The 20,667-nt window shown below is 36.4% G+C and overlaps 1 protein-coding gene across 1 annotated transcript in view; it reads left to right on the top strand.

The window, feature by feature from the left end:
* The window catches only part of LOC134678950 (triple functional domain protein), a 125,081-nt gene that overhangs the window by 81,804 nt on the left and 22,610 nt on the right, over positions 1 to 20,667 (top strand). Inside the window, exons 29-31 of the mRNA XM_063537706.1 lie at positions 13,473 to 13,545; positions 19,275 to 19,401; positions 20,263 to 20,391. Coding sequence (XP_063393776.1) covers positions 13,473 to 13,545; positions 19,275 to 19,401; positions 20,263 to 20,391 — 329 coding nt within the window. The remainder of the gene's footprint in view (positions 1 to 13,472; positions 13,546 to 19,274; positions 19,402 to 20,262; positions 20,392 to 20,667) is intronic.

The following is a 20,667-nucleotide window of genomic DNA, read 5'->3' as shown; positions in this document are numbered from 1 at the left end:
AGTGGTCCTTGTAATGTTCCGGAGGGATTTAAATACGGTAAACAAAACAACATTGAGCAGCCAATTTTGGAAAAAATTGTTATTGTCTTGTATGACAAGTAAGAGTCTTACAATATTAAATCTGAACAGATTTGAATTACGAGATTTGAATTGGTCCTTAGACATTATTTTGATACTATGCATTGTGTTACAGTGTTCGGATCAGGTACAAGTACAAGTGTAAAAGAGTGCTGAAAAGTACTTTTTACAAAAAGAAATCTTCAGTTAGAGAATCTGCCTCCAATGGAAGATGCGCTACCTACGCATGTAGTGGCAATTGCGAACAATATATATCTTACTCGTATTTTAACCCGCATTTTAATCAAACATCTGCTTTGTTAATTTTATCACATTTATAATAACTCTATTGGCGAAAGTTTTCCCAACATCTATATTTATACATTTAATTTATACTTGTATATATATCACGTCCAGAAGTAATTTTCTACAGCCAGAAGAATAACAACTTATTAGAAACCATCGAAACATACTTAAAAATCCTAAACGCTGCATACCGCTCTTACAATGCAGGTACGCCGCGCGACACAAAACATTTTTTTTATCAGAGTTATGAAAAAAAAATGTTTAACAAGTTTACTATTTTATATAGTAGGATAACTGGGCTATTCACAGGTATTTTTTTTCTAGAGCAAATCCTCATAGTTTTAATTTTGTAGAGGATTTTCGAAAAAAAAGTGAAAAGATTTTTTTGGAATTTTTAATTTCTCGATTTTTTTTTATGGAAGAGTGAAAATTTAGTCACAGAAATGAATTCTTCATCCTCGAATTACACGAAAAAGACACCAAACTTGATATAGTTGCTAGATGTATGCAGATATATAGCTTAGAGTGAGGCGCGCCGGAGCCACTTTCCCCCCCTCCCCTGCCCACCTGCTGGGTGGAACCTCTTGGCAACCGGGCTTAATCGGCTCAGATCACTCCCAGGAACACCTGTTCCAAGCGGTTTGCTTTGTCTCCAAAATGCAAGGTGGTGGACCTTAGACCCCCAGCTATAAATTATTACATTGCACTTGTGTTCCACCACACGGCTTCTATGTTTATAACCGATTAAAAAAAATAGGAAGTTCTCAATTCGTCGGAGTCTTTTTTAGGGTTCCGTACCCAAAGGGTAAAACGGGACCCTATTACTAAGACTTCGCTGTCCGTCCGTCCGTCCGTCCGTCCGTCCGTCCGTCCGTCTGTCACCAGGCTGTATCTCACGAACCGTGATAGCTAGACAGTTGAAATTTTCACAGATGATGTATTTCTGTTGCCGCTATAACAACAAATACTAAAAACAGAATAAAATAAAGATTTAAATGGGGCTCCCATACAACAAACGTGATTTTTGACCAAAGTTAAGCAACGTCGGGAGGGGTCAGTACTTGGATGGGTGACCGTTTTCTTTTTGCATTTTTTTCGTTTTTTTTTTTGCTTTATGGTACAGAACCCTTCGTGCGCGAGTCCGACTCGCACTTGCCCGGTTTTTTTATGTATGTTCACCAATTACTCGAAGATGCCTGAACAGATTTGGTAAATAATGTTTTTGTTACAAAGGGTATACTTTCCTGGTGGTCCCGTTTAAATTTAATCGAAATCGGTCGAGCAGTTTTTGAAAAATCAACACATATATAGGAATTGAATTTATCGATGATATTTTCGTTTACTCTGAAACCAGAAAAACTAAAAACTGTCTCATTGGAGCAGTGTGTTTACTTGGCATTCCTACCCATATTATATATAACCAAAATACAATATACAACTTTACACTAAATAAAAAAAAATATTAAAAAAAGAAATTGAAGGTTTGCCAGCGAGCAATGGAGCGCTCGCATCCGAAACACTAGATTGCGCTCCAAAACACGCATCATAGCTGACGTAGGGGAGAAAACCGCCAGGGTGAAGTCGACGCCTAAATTCACTCAATGCCAGATGGTCATTGATGAAGCGATCTATTTTTTTTTTTCAATTAAACGATGTAGATAGGGTAAATACGTTCTTATTATCTCAACAACAAAGTTGTGTTTAGATAAATTTGAACACGTCGCCCGCTTAGGTACTTCTATTGTTGAGACCATATTATAAAGTAGTTCGGCAGCGTGGCTACGTCTTATCATTCCGTATTCACAATTAGATTTGCGAGTAGTTTATTCTCTTGTTGTAACTGTCCAAAGTAGCGTGCGTGCGCGACTGCTTCCATATATGAAATTGAATGGTGCTGGCACGGGTCTTGCACAATAATGTCGACCAGTGGACTCGCTGACCGCGCGGGGGCAGCCTAGTGTTGCTGCTGCCACAACACTTGTGTCCGCTCATTTTGGTGTATAAGTGATTTATATTCGTTTTTGGCTATTATAAATGACTAAGAACAAGGGTAAGATTTGATGTGTTGTGCAAATGAAGCTTAATCTGCTATATATTCGTCAAAATAATGGATGCTCGTACGAAGTGTGCAGGTATACTAGTTGTAAATATAACACGGTGGCGATCCCGAATATACGTTATATACGTTACAAATAAATTAATTTAGAAGAGTGTGTCTTATGATATAAGTTTCCTTATTTCTTAAGAATATATGTGATAATTAGCCAAATGTCATGCGGTTAAAGTGGTCTAAGAAGGAGTTTAATGGTCGGTAGGTATATGTCATATGTTTTTGCTTTTTAATCGAATAAACGAAAATGCATTGATGCACTGAATTTTAGTTCATAACCAAGCCAATCTTACGAATCACGCGTGAGTAGACAATTCTCGTTGTAATAAAAGCACCATAAGACTAAACTAGTTACTACATAGTTACCTACGATTAATTTACATAAGCTCCAAAACGTATTGCAATTACTAGATGTTTTAAGTAATTCGTGGCATTTGTATTTACTTTTTATTACAAGGTTTTTATTAACTTGTAATCCGCCTACATGTGTGTACGGGTCAAATCTTGCAAGTTAAATTTGACCTACTTCCCGGATTCCGATGAAGCTGAAAATTTGCATATATAGGTACACATGTAAGTCGAGTGACAATGCAATATTATGGTACCATCAGAAAAGTACAGTCAGCGATAAAAGATTCTAAACCAAAACTTTTTTATAATTTATTCGAATCGCCATAGGGGAATACCTGTATATTATATGCTCTGAGCTCTCCAGGGTACCTCAATTACTGAGACAGCGGTTACAATTGGTATAAGTACTTATGCATTGCTTTGATGGGCGCACATTTTTATGTTAGGTCATTAGATACGCACGCGCATTTTTGGAACAACCTGATGATCCACGTGATCGATTGCGAAATTTTAGCTCTTAGTTGCATGTGCACACCTGCAATGTGAATAAACAGAGACTCGTTTTCATTGAGCATGAATCTTTGTATTACTCTTTATTTTATTTCTTAATTTTTTAAAGTATATGTTATAATTTTTCAGATCTTTTAGTACTAATTTAATGGTATCTTCTCAATTGTGTGATCTAAGACGGCGCTCTAAATAAAATTGTGTAGACGTTATGAATGACTTCCTCTGTTCATAGTTGCATCACGTAGCACGACAATGTACATAATTAGAAAGGTACGGTTGGCTCACAAACCATGTTTCTTTTCAATATGAATGAACATCAAGTGCATGTGGTTACGTCTAATTAAGTCGCGTGCTTGTATCGGAATGTATCGGGAATGTATCAACGGACTGTGTTACAGTACATGCGTGCCTCCAGGATCACTTGATTTTACGGTTAAATAGCTTTTAGCTTAATACTAATACGCATAACATTATTACACATATCTCATGTTTCACCCCGCTTGTGTGTTATATGTACACTTGTACAGGAAGATTTTATTTGATTAATTTAACCTCGGGTTGTTAACAACTATATATTAAATACACTAAATTACAGATATTTTTATGATACATATATGGACCTCTCTATTCAGTTCACCATGGACTTGGCCCCTTAATCGATATTTGTACCTCCCGGCCCCAAATTAACACCTAAATAATTATGATCCATCCGTGGGAGCAACATGCGTAATGCGTAATTAATTACCAGTGGCCTGTATTCTCAACAATTTTAATTTTTTTTGTCTTCTTTATTTATTGGTTAATTGAAATAATGTAAAAAAATGTAAATCAGGCGCACGGTTAATTTAACAGCGTGCAGCGCCGCCGTGCTGTACCGCTATCGCCGCGCCGCCAGGCCGTTGCGTCGCCATTTGTTGCCACGGAGGTTTATTTTAGACTTGTATTATTTTAATCCAACCCGAAGTGTGTCATTTATTTGTATATATCACTGACAGTTTATTGTGATTTCGCTGTTTGTAAAACAAATAATATTTCGTAAACAAGAAAGTTTCGAGTTCATGTTTAACACTTACATATTTCAAGTATACTTGCCTACCGATAAAGCTAACTATAATATTAAACCTGTCAATGTTAAAAACTACGTGCAAGTTGATATGCTTCTACGTCCCCCATTGTCATATCATAACCTAATTCCTAAACCTATATGTATGAATATCGCCAATAAAGCTTACACCCGGCTTACCCGGCGATAAAATATCACATAATAACGTAGCCATTATTATGGTAATAAAAGTTCATTAGATGAAATAGTTATTTTTTAACAAGGAATCAAAGTTGTTGTTTACACGTCGTGCTAATACTGAGACCCGATAAAGAGATAATCCAAATTGTGTAATTTTGAGCGGTGCGAGGCTTTCTAGACACGAAGGGTGAACTAAGTTAAGGCTCCGTCACACAGGCGCGTTTTGCAGGGAGCGCTGCTTTTACATACAAATCGCTCGGCCCGGCCCGGCAAACGCGCCTGTGTCACGGAAAGCACAACGTTTTTCACTACGAAAATATGAAATCAATTCTATACATACATATTAATCCTCCAAAATCATTATTTAAATATCCGCCCTACAGATGTCTTGAGAAAACGAAAAAAACGTAGGAGTCAAGTGTCCCGCGAACGATTAGCCGGAGTACATTTATATGACGGAAACTATGGGTTTATAATTTTATTATGGTTTATTGGATGCAACAGTATTTTTTATCCGGACGATTCTTAGAGGATATAACCAAACGGAGTAGCCATTAACAGGCGTTCCCCTCTGTCGAAATTAGGCGGACTTTGGTCATACACATCGTATGGACTGACGTTTATCTGACGTGGCTATTTTTACGTTAAGTACACATTTGACGAACCCGTCTCCCGTAAAAATCGGCAGACTGTTTTGTACCGAAAGTTACAGACAAGGCGTCTCCGTTTGGTTATATCCTCTAAGGTTTGATTAGTCTCAATGTGAGATCTGATATCTATTTGAAACTCGTCAAGATTTGGTTATTCAAGCAAGGCGCACACAACATTCACTAGATACATTTCATAGAATGCATATGTTTTAGCAAAGGCATCCAATTTGGACCGATGTACTCTATATCCCTTACATGAATGAATAAAGAGCCTTATTATTGCATCATGTTGGGGTTTCAGCGTTTTGTCTCAACGGAAATGTGGTAGGTAATTACTTTGATAACTCTTTTGAAAACGAATTTAATACCAGGGGGTACGTACGGTGGTGCCCCCGTCAAGACGAGCCAAGCGAAGCGCTAGGGCACCTGTCTTATCTCGAAGCGATTCGTCGTTTTTTAAACCCTCTCATTGGGTTTGGATTTATGACAGATAAACTAAATATTATTGATATCTAAATAAACTTTTAAACTAGGGGATGGAAGTTTGTATGAGACTTACGCAAAAGTTGATAGAGGTCTGGAAATTGAAATAGGAGTCCGTATTTCAACTTCTTTCTAACAACCTGTTATAAATAGAGACATATTTCAGGACTTAACAGTGTGTTTGATAAGCATGAGCAGTGCATATGTATATTTTAAGAATGTGGCACAGAAAAAAGTAAAAAAATAGAATAATATTCTTTTGCATTAAATGATAAAAATCTTTTGACAGTTTACCACCTAAAGTTAATTAAAAATAAGAGTGGGTGCCCTGGTGGCCTAGCGGCAAGAGCGTGCGACTTTCAATCCGGAGGTCGCGGATTCAAACCCCGGCTCGTACCAATTAGTTTTTCGGAACTTATGTAAAAAGTACCTATCATTTGATTTGATATTTACCAGTCGTTACGACTTATCCCAACAAGGCCTAGGTTCCCTCTAGGTTAGACGGTCAGATGGCAGTCGCTTTCGTAAAAACTAGTGCCTACGCCAATTCTTGGGATTAGTTGTCCTATGAAATAATATCTTAATCATTATACTTAACGCAAAACACTTGTTATTTGATTGATGAGTAGTGGATATGACATCTTGCAACAGTTCTGCTTTTCGTTTTGAGGTAGGTACAGAATCTAAAAAAATAAAAGTCTGTAGTACATGATAGATCAAGTAGGGTCACGGATCTATTCTATTCGCTTGAAGCGTGACGTAAACGAATCGGAATTCAACCTTAACATTGCTGCAGATAAACGTAGTGGACGCACTGATTTAAATATAACTTTGCTTATGAGTAGATCGACCAGTGACGATGGCACGTGCGGAGAGCGATCTGCCGACCGCCGTCGCCATATTCGATTATATGTATTATGTTCCATAAGGGATGTCTGTTATACTTCCCACGGGCGGCAACCACCGTTAAAAAGGAATATGTTATTTGGTGCGCCGTTGGTTGGTTTGGTTTTGGTACAATACCTACAATTTACCTTTGGTGCAATTCAGAATTTAACACAACCACCTCTTTTGCATGGACACATCTGTACCTACTTACTTAATATCAAAGAAAATTTGAAATAGAGAGTTACTGTGATTTCTTTCGACAGACAAAACTGTTAGAACGCCTTTTATCTTTGATCATTTTTCTATCATTGATACCTATGTGTTTATTTACATGTTAAATATTAATATTAACACCATCTACTCGAGAGTAGGCTGTAGGTTAGGGCGCCATCGCTCGAAAAGACTGCACCATTCCTTTGGCCTATAGTCGAGTAGATGGCGTTAATATTAATATTTAATAAGTTAACACATATCAGTAAATTAATAAGGATCAAAGTCAAATGGCGTTCTAACAGTTTTATGTTCTGTCGAAAGATGGCAGTTTTACAGTGGCTAGGTAATTTACTTTGACAATCTATACACGCTCTATTCTCTTTGCTTATATTATAAGGCAAGAATAACAGATGGTCGTTAACTATCACTTTTTAATCGCCATGTGAAATGACAATTGGGCCGACCGCCAACCGGTCTTGCTCGTTTCATACAATATGTTGTCGATCATAATATGCATGCTAGCTGATGGGTATACAGGGAGAGCTTGAAGCTGGTCGGGTTAGTCGGGCCTGCCTGGATTTTGTATTTAATAATTTACTTAAGTACGATCTCTTATTTCGATATGTAAAACATTCGATGCTTGTTAAAAACCTTGCTTTTAAGCTAATTGCTCAAAACAATTTTAACAAAAATGCTGTATGGTTTCTGATACACTACGTCACTCACGGCGTACACCCAGGCTCAACCTATATTGAATGCTAACTAACCTAATTAGTACATGTTCTATGTACAGCGAGCTGCAAAATTGCTTGGAAACATGAACGGAATTCATTCATAAAGTGGCCATGTACTTTTACATCTGGGTGTACCTAATTAGCTTGTCCAACGCGGATGGACTTGCGGGATAAAGCTAGTATTGTAATTTGCAAAACAGGATGCTACCACATGTTGGTTTGATTTTCGACTGATCATGTTCATGTTGCTTCCTGAGGGAGCCACAGAGCACGTATGGAACATCTTTTCGATGAGTTTACAGTCCGATTTTGTAAACTTTTATATGATTTTATTTTATGTTATTTCCAGGACAGCTGGCACCAATAGATTGAACTTATGTAAAGTCACTTGTCAGCGCCTAATATTCTGTTAACAAACATTTACAAGCTTTCGTTTTTTGAGAGATTTAATACTTATATGATTAAGCAGGGCAAATTATTTCTTTATTGATTTCAAACTAATGGCCATCCTATCATAGCGGAAATCAAACGCCAGGACCTGGAAAATCATATTAATACGAGTACAACTAGTCGCTCTGTGAGCTGTAGACCCCGCGAGCATAGTTTAAAGCTGAATAAATGTATGGCTCCACAGATTAGGATAATTTAGAAAAATTCAATGACAAAAAAAGCAATTTTTAGCGCAAGTTAAATAAAAGCTTTTATTAGCCCGCGCTTGATCAATCGAATGTTTGTAAGCGGCGCCATAATAGCTCTTAGTTAACCCTTTATAAGGCATAAGGGTGTCAGGAATTATACAAAATTGAACTCTATCACTTTGCAATAAAGTTCAAAATCAGGTGGGAAATATATTCCCTCTGCCTTATAAAGTTTTAAGCTGGCGAAATTTGGCTACTCACTCTCGAGTGATAACTAAATATATAAATACCGCCTAAACCAGCTATAAAAAAAAAATCTGCATTTTTTACCATTTACTCTGTACACATATGTCTCAATAAGAAATACCTCTTATGATATCAATACGACTACATATTTGTTTAGGCACGAGTTATCACAAAAATAGAAAATGATTTGACTAGTGGGAGAATACCCTATTCTCAATTTTAATAACATTTTTTACATTGCGTTTGGGCGGTTATAAGGCTCAACTGTCTAAATACACGATGATTAGGTACTTATTGAATCAACCTGTATGTGTATTGTGTAACCATATTGTCATGCACACATAGATATTATCATTCACTCATTCGACCCGTTCGTGCTCGTTCTCCTGAAATCACATAAGCTTGCCATGTTCGTATGTAGGTAACTATGTACTTAAATAAGTTGGCTTCACAATATCCAAACCATTTTTTACCACTTCTTAGTATCAAATCAATCAGTGTTGAAATTTGGAATACTTATGAAGAATCGGTGGCATCGAGCTGATCTGACGATGGAGGCTAAATGTGGTCATTGGAACTGTGATACTATTTAGTATACTTACTGATAAATCAGAAACCGACATAATACAGTGGATGTTTTTTGAAATGGTTCGAGTAATAAGTAGACAATTGAAAAAAAGAGTACAGTCGGTGATAAAAAGATGCATTAACAATATTTTTATTACATAAAAGTTATTAAATTATATTTAATATGTAATATGTATACTTAACATGTGTATTTAACATACTCAAAGGCTAAGAGTTGAATGCAATACAGAGAGGAAATGTGGCGAGCGCTATAGAAACAGAGCCTCGGGCGGCCGTGGGATGAGGGGAACTGGCAATGAACAAATAAATATAAAAACTTTGTTGAATTTGTATTTTAAACCTGTTACTTTCATGTGGGTTAAATACTGTAATGGTAACATTCCATTTCTAACCGCAGCTGCATTACTGTCAATTTTACTATGGACATTGACAATGACAGCGACGCGTTCAGTACCGGTAGTGCAGCTGCGGTTAGAAATGGAATGTTACCATTATGATGAATGATGATGAGTGAAATGCATTGACATTTTACATGTTCTAGGAAGCGATTATTATGTTAGTTATTATGATTTTACCGTAGACAGGTAAAAAAGGGTAGGCTGTAGTGGGATTCAGCCACCAGCAAAAATTATTTTAGTTACAAACTACAATATTGATATAGTTTTCTAATATAGATTCTACCAATATGTTATCTAAATAGTGCAGATATGCAGCTAATTAAAGCCAAGTGTTTTTGCATTTTCTGTTTGTAATTCTAACCATTTACAAGTCATTTAGGCGAGAATATACAAAAGCTTGGGTCCCTACAATCAGTTAAACACCTAGGAGTAGAGTCCCAAATTTCAATCACACACTAAATATGCTGCTCTAATCTCCCCATCCCCATTATTGATATTTTAGTAAAGAGTCTACCTCTCGCTACGCTCGTGGTTCGAGAAATGGTATCTTGAGCGTTGCGAGGGTTTCAAGGCACGAGGGATAAGGAATACTAACTGTAAATATCAAACAAAATCAAAACAATTCGATTCAAAATGAATGTTATTAAATATTTCTCATTCAAAACCATCATTTAACTGACCATCATGTAAGCACACGAGTAAAACATTAGCTCTGCGCTCTTAAAATAAATAATCATTTTATTACTAAGCAAAATTTAAAAAAATGTATTCGGTTTAATTACATTGTATAACCTATCCTTTGTTGACTTCGATTGGATACTAAAATGTTTTGTTATTTTTAGTTTTTGTAAAAAATCTATTTAATTAAGTTGTTAACTAAGTTCAACCGGGCGGGCATCAATCAATACCCGGCCGCGTCTGAGGCCGCCGCCGCCCGATAGCCGAGCCGATCTTACGGAACACTGATTTTGGTAAACACTTTACCTCAGCGCTGCCACCAACATCCAGTTTATACTCGCACACATGACCAACCCATTCGAAGTCATTTTAATAAAATTATTTATTGCATTGTGTTAAATATTCTGGCCTGTTGATCGTATAGTATATGACTATATTTACTCTGATATTCTACGTATTACAGAAAACTATTGTTTGCAGGCGTTTCCCCTTAATGCAAAAAAATATATACGTCAGATATATTTTTTAATATTTATATAAGCGCACTGACCCATGATTCGACACATTTTGTTTGACACCACCTGTGACAGGCGACCAAGCCGCACAGAGACCCAGATTATTCCATTACGACTGTCAGTCTTTATTATGTCCAGTATTCACATTAAACCAAGCCTAAAAGTGCTCACTTTAACATACATAGTTAAAAGGAAACCGATTATTGATATACCTAGTGTAAAACTTAACATACGGCCCATTTCAATATTTTTAAAGTACTTATTAGACCAATATATGGAAATAATTGAAAAAAAAAACAATGTTAACGTTATAGGCATATTTTAATTATCAATAATAAAGTAGACGGTACTATTGTAGCCCTTCGAGTTGTACACAATGGTTTTAGTGTAGCCACATGAATATGTTTTTTCTCAAACATGCAATGAAATATTGATGTTATGTTCCTTATAATAGGCTGCGAAGTATGACGTTTCAGGTGCGGCTAGGACAAAAGGTCGTTAATGGAATTTCATACACATCTTGCAGGCCTAGGCCGGCAAAGTCCTCTTTTTTAATTTTCATTTCACAGATATTTGTGACACAGCATCGTGGCATTCATCCATTAAAAAAAACTAGAGGCAGTTATTGCTTTATGGTTCGTAATGACACTGCCACTACGCCTATAAAAAAAAAACCAAAAAACAATGTTTGCTATAATTTGCAGTTTTATTTGTATAAAATCAACATGAACTTAATAAATAATACATTCTATAATTTTAAATTATAAATTTAACTACACAAATTAAAATATTTAAAATATTTCATCTAAACGTTAGCGGTAAAAAGGTCTACTCAAACACGCGTAGTGATTTTTTTAAATTGTTATGGAGGTAAAGTTGAAAAATATTCATTCTGTTTTATTGGATTTATGGTGCGTTGTTGATTTTTTGACTTTAATATGAGTTCCGACGAAATAATGAAATTAATATTAATTGTAATCGTATGTGTTGGAATTGGCAGCGTAAGCAGAATTTAATTTAAATAACTTGCTGTCTCTGCCGCCAAGTCAAAGACGAAGTATGTATATGGTTGCTTATGGCAATTTTATTATTTGAGAAACTAAGAAAAATGGCTTACAGTTTTTTAGAAACAGTTTTGTGGCATATTTTAAATGAATGTAACTACAAATTCGTCAACACTGTGGAAATTATACTTATTTACTCCATGCATAAAGCAACGATGTATGTGAAACATGATATCAACATGAAAGACTATGTAAACCTTTGTGACGAAAACGACAGTCAGACGGATACAAGGCGAAAAAATCAAAGATACATGAAAATACACGGGTAGTAAAAATACACGACTCGTGTAAAACATACGCGTGACAATGATATAGGTACGTGTTGGTTATATTTTGGGTGTAGTTTACTTTTAGTTTTTTTCTATAAATAAAACTTGGGTTTCGTGGATTTTTTATTTTATTTATTTCATTGCATGTTTGAGAAAAGCACTATACATACCTCGGCGGGAAATGGGGTTGCCCGCGCTCAGACCTATCCGGCCTCGCTTCGCTCGGCCGTCTATATGTCTTCGGCCGGCAACCCCTTTTGTCCCGGCCTCTGTAGTAATGTACTATTATAGTAACGAAAATATTGTGTCGGAATAAAACGGTGGGCAACACTACTGCCAGCGGTTGGTTGAACGTCGCGCTTCTCACGACCAGTTCTAGTTTACCTCCAGCTCCAGATGTTCCTCTGTTCGTGGTGCTTCCGCGCTTTGCTGTTGCTGTCAGGTATCAATAATTTAAAATTAATAACATTCGCGCTTTTAATACAAGGTTTTCTTATATCTTTATTATTTTGGCCAGACCAAATGATTTATGGATGCAAGATGAAACTTTCTATATGGTCAACTATAATGGAGTGCTGACAGTGCTGTGGCCCAAGAATAGTTCCTTTTTAGCTGTAAATAAAATGGTTATATAAAATCTTAGTGGTCGTTTACACGCACCTTTTGCCGTCTTTGGTCTGCATTAGGTACTTAACAATGCACTGAAATGTGCAGGGTAGTGTGTAATATAGGCATGTAGCCACAGTTTCCGCTTAGGCACTCAAAGCATTTCGGTTATGTAATTAATGCACATCGGCCATATATGGAATGTGCGTCCGATTAACCATTAGGTACCTACGCTGCACTGTGAATTATTCAGGTGCAATTGCGAGATCCCTAATTAAATTTCTTACTAAATACTCGTACATCTTGATTTGTTAGGTTAGATTTCTAAGTTATGTTTATTTATATTTAAATACCCCGGCTTTCTTTGGAATTCGACATTTAGTCACATGTAATCCTATATTTGGTCATTCATGAACGTGTATGCATAAAACAACCAATTTATTAATATTTCGACGTAATCTGCTTTCATCTCCAAGCAATTCGCACACCGAATTACCAGCTTTCTTATTGCTTTTATCGTTCCTTTCCTTTATTCCCATTCTACAATACCTACGGTTGTCCGTACTTTCTTTAGAGACGACGTCACTTTTACATCCATATTGGGCGAATACAAATTCAAACTCTGAAAATGCTTCAAACATAAATTAAAATGTATTATTAGATTTAAGCTAGTTATTAATTTCGTTTACTAGTAGTAGTAGTATCACTGTATATCTTGTATGTAAATTTAGCTTTTAGCTTGTACGATACACAAGTAAAACGTATCTTTATACTATAAAAAAAAGATTAAAATTAAGAATTGTGTGTGTTATTAACAGCGACGGAATGTTATTAAAAATTATAACGTCAACTATCAGCCATGTTAAAAAATAATAGTACACAACAAACCATTCCTTTCTTAAAAATTGATATTTTTTGTTCACAGAAGCATCCAACTCGGACCCAGGTGGTAGTGTAACCGCCGCTAGCCCTGGAAAGCAGAGAAGAGGTTTTAGCGGGTGAGACTATCGTCTATTCTCTACTTATTGCATGCCAATATAAAATTATATAATACGTCCTCCTCTTAGAGCAGCGGTCGGCAACCAGCGGCCCGCGGGCCACATGCGGCCCGCGAACCTCTCACTTGCGGCCCGCGAGCCTCCCTGGCTATTTTGTGAGTAACATTGACAAATGACAATGTCTGATAAAGTCATGAATATTAACAAAGTGCGGCCCGTGTCCACTTCGTTAACTGCTATGTGGCCCTTGGCTGCTAAAAGGTTGCCGACCGCTGTCTTAGAGGATAAACTTTCAATGCAAGTGAACAATTTTAGGCTGATCTTTGTCCACTGCATATCATAGAGACCCCAGGTTTCCGACGTGTACTGTAGTAAGTTAGTATTTATACCATGAGGATTAAGTGTAGCGGTCGGTAGCAGTCAAAACTAAAATTTTAAGTTATGTTAATACTATCCCAATATGCGGTAACTCTTTAACCCCAATGTATATATATGCAGTTTAATCTAAAAGTTAAAACGAAGCTTGATTTTGTAACATTTTATATTTCGCTCTTAACTTTTATCGCTAATTGACTTTGATCGAATAACGTTTCGAGTGGCCTAGTTTCCAAAATAAAAAGTACGTGAGTATTTATATATTGACTGTCCGAGGCAAATCTATACAATGAGTAGTAAAGTTTTCCCTATATAATACTAGCGTTTAACAAATATGCACCTAAACTAAACCTTCCTCAAAAATCACTATTGATAGGTGAAACTGCATGAAAATCCATTGAGCAGTTTTTGAGTTTCACGCGAACATACCAACACACAGACAGACGCGGCGGGGGACTTTGTTTTATAAAATGTAGTGATGTTAAAACCGTAGAAAACATTAGCTTAACGAAGGTGAGTTTTCTGTGTAAAATTATCTTGTGAAGTAATTATCTTATTATGAATTGTGTTGTAGAGTACTAGTTGTTACTAGTCGTCTGTTATCGTTAGTCATCTTTTATCTTTGACATTCGTTATCTAATTCCTTGGAAACAATAGTGTGTTCAGTCGTTTGGTGGCGTGCAGGTGTTTGCACATGCCCGTCGAGGAATGGACAAAAGATATTGTTGCTCAAGTTGCTGTCGAGACATTTTCAGGTGCTTATAAAGTAGAAGCGTGTGCGGTAATAAACTATACACGTTTATGTTTTTTTTCTCCTATCTGATTTCAATGCCAGTCGGTATTGTCTAGTTACTGTTCATAAGAACACTAAGATTTTCGTGTAGTCATTGCTTTTAGTTATAAAGCGTCTAAAATAAACGTCATACTTTGTTTCACAAATCTTCCAAGTTATCTAAAGGAAAAGTCGAAGTTCTGTTCCTCTATAGCCGAATACATGTTCCTACTTACTCGGCTATCTACAAACAAAATTGTAATGCAGCAGGGTTATACACTTATAACGTCTAAGAAGAAATATTGCTTCGAATTTGACGACGCTGACGATATGACGACAATAAGTTCACGTTTTGTTAATCCAATTACCAAGACACGTACAGTCAGCCAAGAAAGTGGTCTACCACTTTTCGACTCTATCATCAACTGTTGCTGATTGATAGAGTCGAAAAGTGGTAGACCACTTTCTTGGCTGACCGTACAACGCCATCTACCTCCGTTGTCAAATTCAAGAGCATATTTTTCTTTTCTTTTTACATCTTTTCTACAATCAATACTCACGGGTTGGAAGCTTCGGCGTATGAAGTGACGTATATAACGTGACATATTGTTGTTAAGTGTCAATTATCGCAATTGTTTGCCGCGCGACCCGAATTGCCAACAATGGTGATGCCCACATCATCTGTTTCCCCCCTCTTTGTGGCGCTTCCCGTAGCTTCCGGTTCTCTGTTCATTGCAATTACTTACCTAGAAACCGGCGTCATACCAAATTCAAACCATTATCTCGTTCAATCATTCTTGCTTGTTAACTTGGACTTGCAAATTGTAAATTAATATATTAAATATCAAGAAAAGTTTAATTGCATTGAATTAACATGTTATAAATTATGATTTTGTTATAGTATGATATATCACAAAATCTTGCATACATATAGTTGTTTAAAATATATAACTCGTTAGAAAAATTGTAATACCTTTGGTAAAATTATATAATTTATTATAACGTAATACTTTATATTACAAAACCTTTCTTTTTTTACAGGGTTCTAACCTAACCCATTTTTCTGAAAAAAATTTAACTTTTAAATACATACTTCTTTGTCACACCTCATACTCGTGAGAGAACGGTAAAAAGGTCAACAATATAATTTTGTTCACTTTATATTTACACTTCAGTTATATATCTATTTAAATAGAATACGAGTCGAAATACATTAAGTATTCTATACCTGTAAAGTTATTACTACGTTATACCTTTATCTTATCGCCGGCATCCTCGCCTTGGCATCAGATTATTATAATTATTTAAATAGCCAAATTCAAGTAGGTACATTAACTAAATAAGGTAATTTTAAAACGGGGTGTGATTAAATGACGTTAAATACTTGCAGGTATAAGGTAAACTTGAAACGATTAAGTAGATGTCAGTTGGTTTAGAGTGTAACATTGAGAGCGGTTGTTTGATGTGGTCAATAGTCTGTTTGTAGGCAGTTCGTCCATGTTCCGCCAGTATTTAGATTTGCGCTTCCTGTCGCGTCTGCGGCGATACACTACAAACTTATCACGTAATCTACCATTGATATGAATGATTCTTGTCGATCGTTCCCCCACTTGATTGCTCCTTTGGATATCCATATATTGTACGATAGTGTTATTTGTGTAGTTCATAATCAGTATGCCGTGCAGTTGCCGTTGAAACGGAAAAAAAATTGTGAATTAGTGACTATTCGACCCTGAAAATAAGTTTTTGTGAAAGTGATGCATTCTGTGTGTTATCATGTGGACTCAGGTTGTCTATGCTAAGTAAGTACCAATATAATGTAGATATAGTCAGCATCAATAGTAGATGATAAAACAACCCGCCAAAAGCATCTGTGACAGTCCAATCGTTCCACATGTAGATCTCTCTTTGTTACGTTATTATAGAATTTTGACGCATAGTTAGTCTGATACGTTACTTTTTATGCTGAATGTACGTTACATTTTTGAGAGCTAATAAAAAAAGCGGCCAAGTGCGAGTCGGACTCGCCCATGAAGGGTTCCGTAGCAGGCAAGTAACATAATAAAATTGCGGTTTACGATTAATGACGTATTAAAAAAAACTACTTACTAGATCTCGTTCAAACCAATTTTCAGTGGAAGTTTGCATAGTAGTGTATGTCATATATTTTTTTTTAGTTTTATCATACTCTTATTTTAGAAGTTACAGGGGGGGGGGGACACATTTTACCACTTTGGAAGTGTCTCTCGCGCAAACTATTCAGTTTAGAAGAAAATGATAGAAACCTCAATATCATTTTTGAAGACCTATCCATAGATACCCCACACGTATGGGTATGATGAAAAAGAAATTTTTGTGTTCTAAGTATAGGGAAACCTAAAATTTTATTGTTTTTTTCTATTTTTGTGTGAAAATCTTAATGCAGTTCACAGAATACATCTACTTACCAAGTTTCAACAGTATAGTGCTTATAGTTTCGGAAAAAAGTGGCTGTGACATACGGACGGACGGACAGACAGACAGACATGACGAATCCATAAGGGTTCCGCTTTTTGCCATTTGGCTACTGAACCCTAAAAACAGGGAGCCGTAGTGAAAATTATTAACTATCGATGAAAAATAATATTAAACTAGAAATAAAATTAAACGATTGACTTTTCATGCTTTTGATTCATTTTATTTCCAATCTGACCAAAGGCTTTTTGTAAAGTTTATATGGCTAATATGAGTATTAGTTGGTGAACAAAATTTATAACTTATAAGATTTCTATTAGTTGGAGAACTCTCGATTTACACAGTATTAACAACATAATAGCGAGTACTAGCAACAGAAGAGTAGCGTAGATATAAAAGTAATATTTCTTAACATCTTGTGTACCTTCGCTTAAAACTACACTTCAATGATAAAATTTTAAATAAAAAATTGTGGACGAAATCAAAGTAGGTATGAAAATTGCGGGATTTTTATTTTTCATTCATGTTATTACTGCCATACCATATCCCATTATAGCCCAGTCTAGTTAAAAGCGGCCAATTACTATAGGGTGGCCAACAACTACAGCAAATCGGTCTACTTACACGTAATTGCGTAAAATTGATATATGGCATGCAAGGACTTCAAACAATTTAATTCCTTAAATTTCATTATAAACACAATGACAGGTTTTGGTGGTATGTTCTTAGATTGACATATATTTATCCCATCAAAAACATAAATTAGAAACGAGAGCCAACTTCAAAATGAAGAACGAGTATTCACGTATGAGTTATTGTTGAATTCGCCTACAAAAAAAATGATATCATGGGTGCCATGTTCTGTATAGAAAGTCATTTTTACAATGCATTTATTTCACTTGAGATGTAACCAAGTTCAAGATGAGACTTTGCTATTTTTTAAAACAAAGTTATGAAAAACAATATGAGCTAATATAATGAAACTTGTACCAAAAACTAGCCAAGTCAAATCTTGAATTTGAATTATTTTCCAAGTAAAATAAGTGCATTGTAAAAATTATAAGTTAATTTATCAATAACTGTTTGATCTACGTTTACGAAATTTTGTATTATAAACAAGCCAAAAGGCTTGAATAAATGTGTCATATTTCATATGTGCAGGCAGGCTAAATAGGTTTCAAGTTATGAAGGGCTCAAAAGTAGCTCGAAATGGTTCGTGTATTACACACTTGCTGCGTCGCCAGTTCCTTTTTCTTTGAACTTTACTGGACACGCTGCCGCGTGTCTTGTTTAAAGAGATAATAATCGACATACATCCTTCTGCTTAAAATACTTATTGTCTGTCTCTCTTCTCTCACAAAACATTAAATTTGTGTCCGTATTTTGCACAAGTTAATTAGTCTTAGCCAGCTTATAGCAGGTACATTTTGGACTTTGTTTGCGCTGATTTCAAAGAATAAAGATAGTCTTTTCAAACCGCTGATTTCAAAGCATAATCATAAAAAATATATTTTGTGAATACTTTGTCGTTAATAGCTTTATTCCTATGCAAATAGTATTTCAATACGTCCGACATTAGACATCGCTCTGTGCCAAATATATATGTATGTATGAATGTGACTTGCGTGGTTAGGAGTATCCAGTTACATACGAGTGTAACTGAAGTCTACTACGGCTCGTGGTCGGGCGGCGGCGGCTAGGCGATTGGCGTGGCCCCGACTACGAGTACGTAACGCTGCACATGTGCTTTGGATAAGATATTTCATGTTGTACCTGGGTGAATCAACTTTTTCTTGTCACTCGTTGCCACGTGGACGGTCTCCTGGGTCACTCTTAAAATCCTAGTTTCATAATTTTTTGTGGTCGATACAAAAAGCCTTTTCATAATGGGTCATTTACTAAGTACGTCATTAGAACGTGATTCGACAGTTCTTCTAATAAACTGTATTACTGTAGTCGTCAGGCTGATGGGACAGAATAACAACAATACATAGTTGATGTGAATCCGACTGAGTAAAGATGCAAATTCGAAGAAATACTTAATACAATTTAGAATTTAGATAAATACGAGTATAGGCACAATTACGCTATGAACGTGATCTCTAGGAATTTTTTTGATATGTTAAAGAAGGCGATGGCTGGGAGGGCTGCGCAAACCGTCACAGGGCAAGACGGAGAAGGCATCGAGCGGGGCGCAGTCCCCAGCGGATAAGCCTGCTCCGCTGAAGAAGGTTCCTTCCGAGAAAAAACTGAAGGTGCGTAATTACTGATCAATCTTTAGTATTTTCAGCTTTTTGAGTTTAACTGGCTTCACGTGTTCATGTTTACGTAGAACTTATACATGTCAAAACTTATTAAGTTCTGTTTGATCAGATTGAGAAACGGCTAAAGGAGCATTCCATGAAATTGTCTACCATTTGTCCCGTACAAACGCGATTTTCTGAATATTTGCAGGTGCAAGGCTTTCCTTTTCTATGACAAATGGTCAAAATTATGCACAGAAAAATAATTGGCTACTTTAAATGCACAGAAAAATAATTGGCTACTTTAAATGCCAAAAAAAAAGTCGCAACACAGGAAATAAAATCCGTTTGTACGGGACAGCCCGTGGAATGCTCCTAAAACGAGTTTTTATTTAAACTAAAACGAGCTTACGAAGGATGTGTTCAACAGCCTTCATATAGCTAACTGCATGACTTTTCGTAGATGCAAGTTTTATCAGAACAGGATTATGATTACAAGATTAGTAGCACCGCCCACAATCTCTCTGCTTTGCCTAAATATTGAGTGGTAGAGAATGCCTCATGGCATTAAGTCCGCCTTCATAATTGTACTTTAAGGTTTCCTTTTGTGCTATAAAGGTTAAATAAATAAATAAATACAAGTGGTTTAGGACAAACGACTCCAAAAAGGGTTTATTTTAACAGCAACTAATATAATACCCGTAATACAAAAAAACAATGGGTTGCACTCCGGGAGTGCCGGAGAGGATCACAAAAAGTGCACAGCGCCGCTAAAGAAGTTTTCACTTCAAAAAAATACCATATCCTTAGTTGTCGGTATCTGTAGCTGCACTAGGAAACTTAGCAGGTGATTAATAGTGAATATTGTATCAGCTACCGTACACGGGCGACAACGGGCGGCTGGAGGACGGCGAGGGCGCGCACGGCGCGGCCGGCGCGCTCGACGAGGCCGAGGACGACGCGCCCGACGTCGAGCTGCCGCCGCCCATGAAACCCATACAGGTGACCAACACACACACACATCTCCACTACTCACCATACCTGCATACCTACACGACATCGACTCCCTTGTACTATTACCGTTTTCGGATCTGTAAAATAAAATATGACCGTTTTAGAAAGAGAAAAAGGTATATGTAAAAGACAGCGTTTTAGCTGTTTTCGTTTGTTAGTTCGATGGAGAGTGCAGTTGAAACATTAAAGGGCAGGTGCTTTTATTGTTGCTTTACATTTTAAAAACTTACACTTTTGACTATGTTACTCCAGTTAAATTGCGTG

This window comes from Cydia fagiglandana, chromosome Z (assembly GCF_963556715.1).
Source record: "Cydia fagiglandana chromosome Z, ilCydFagi1.1, whole genome shotgun sequence".
Lineage (NCBI taxonomy): Eukaryota > Metazoa > Arthropoda > Insecta > Lepidoptera > Tortricidae > Cydia > Cydia fagiglandana.
This window is presented reverse-complemented; position numbering and strand designations above follow the sequence as displayed.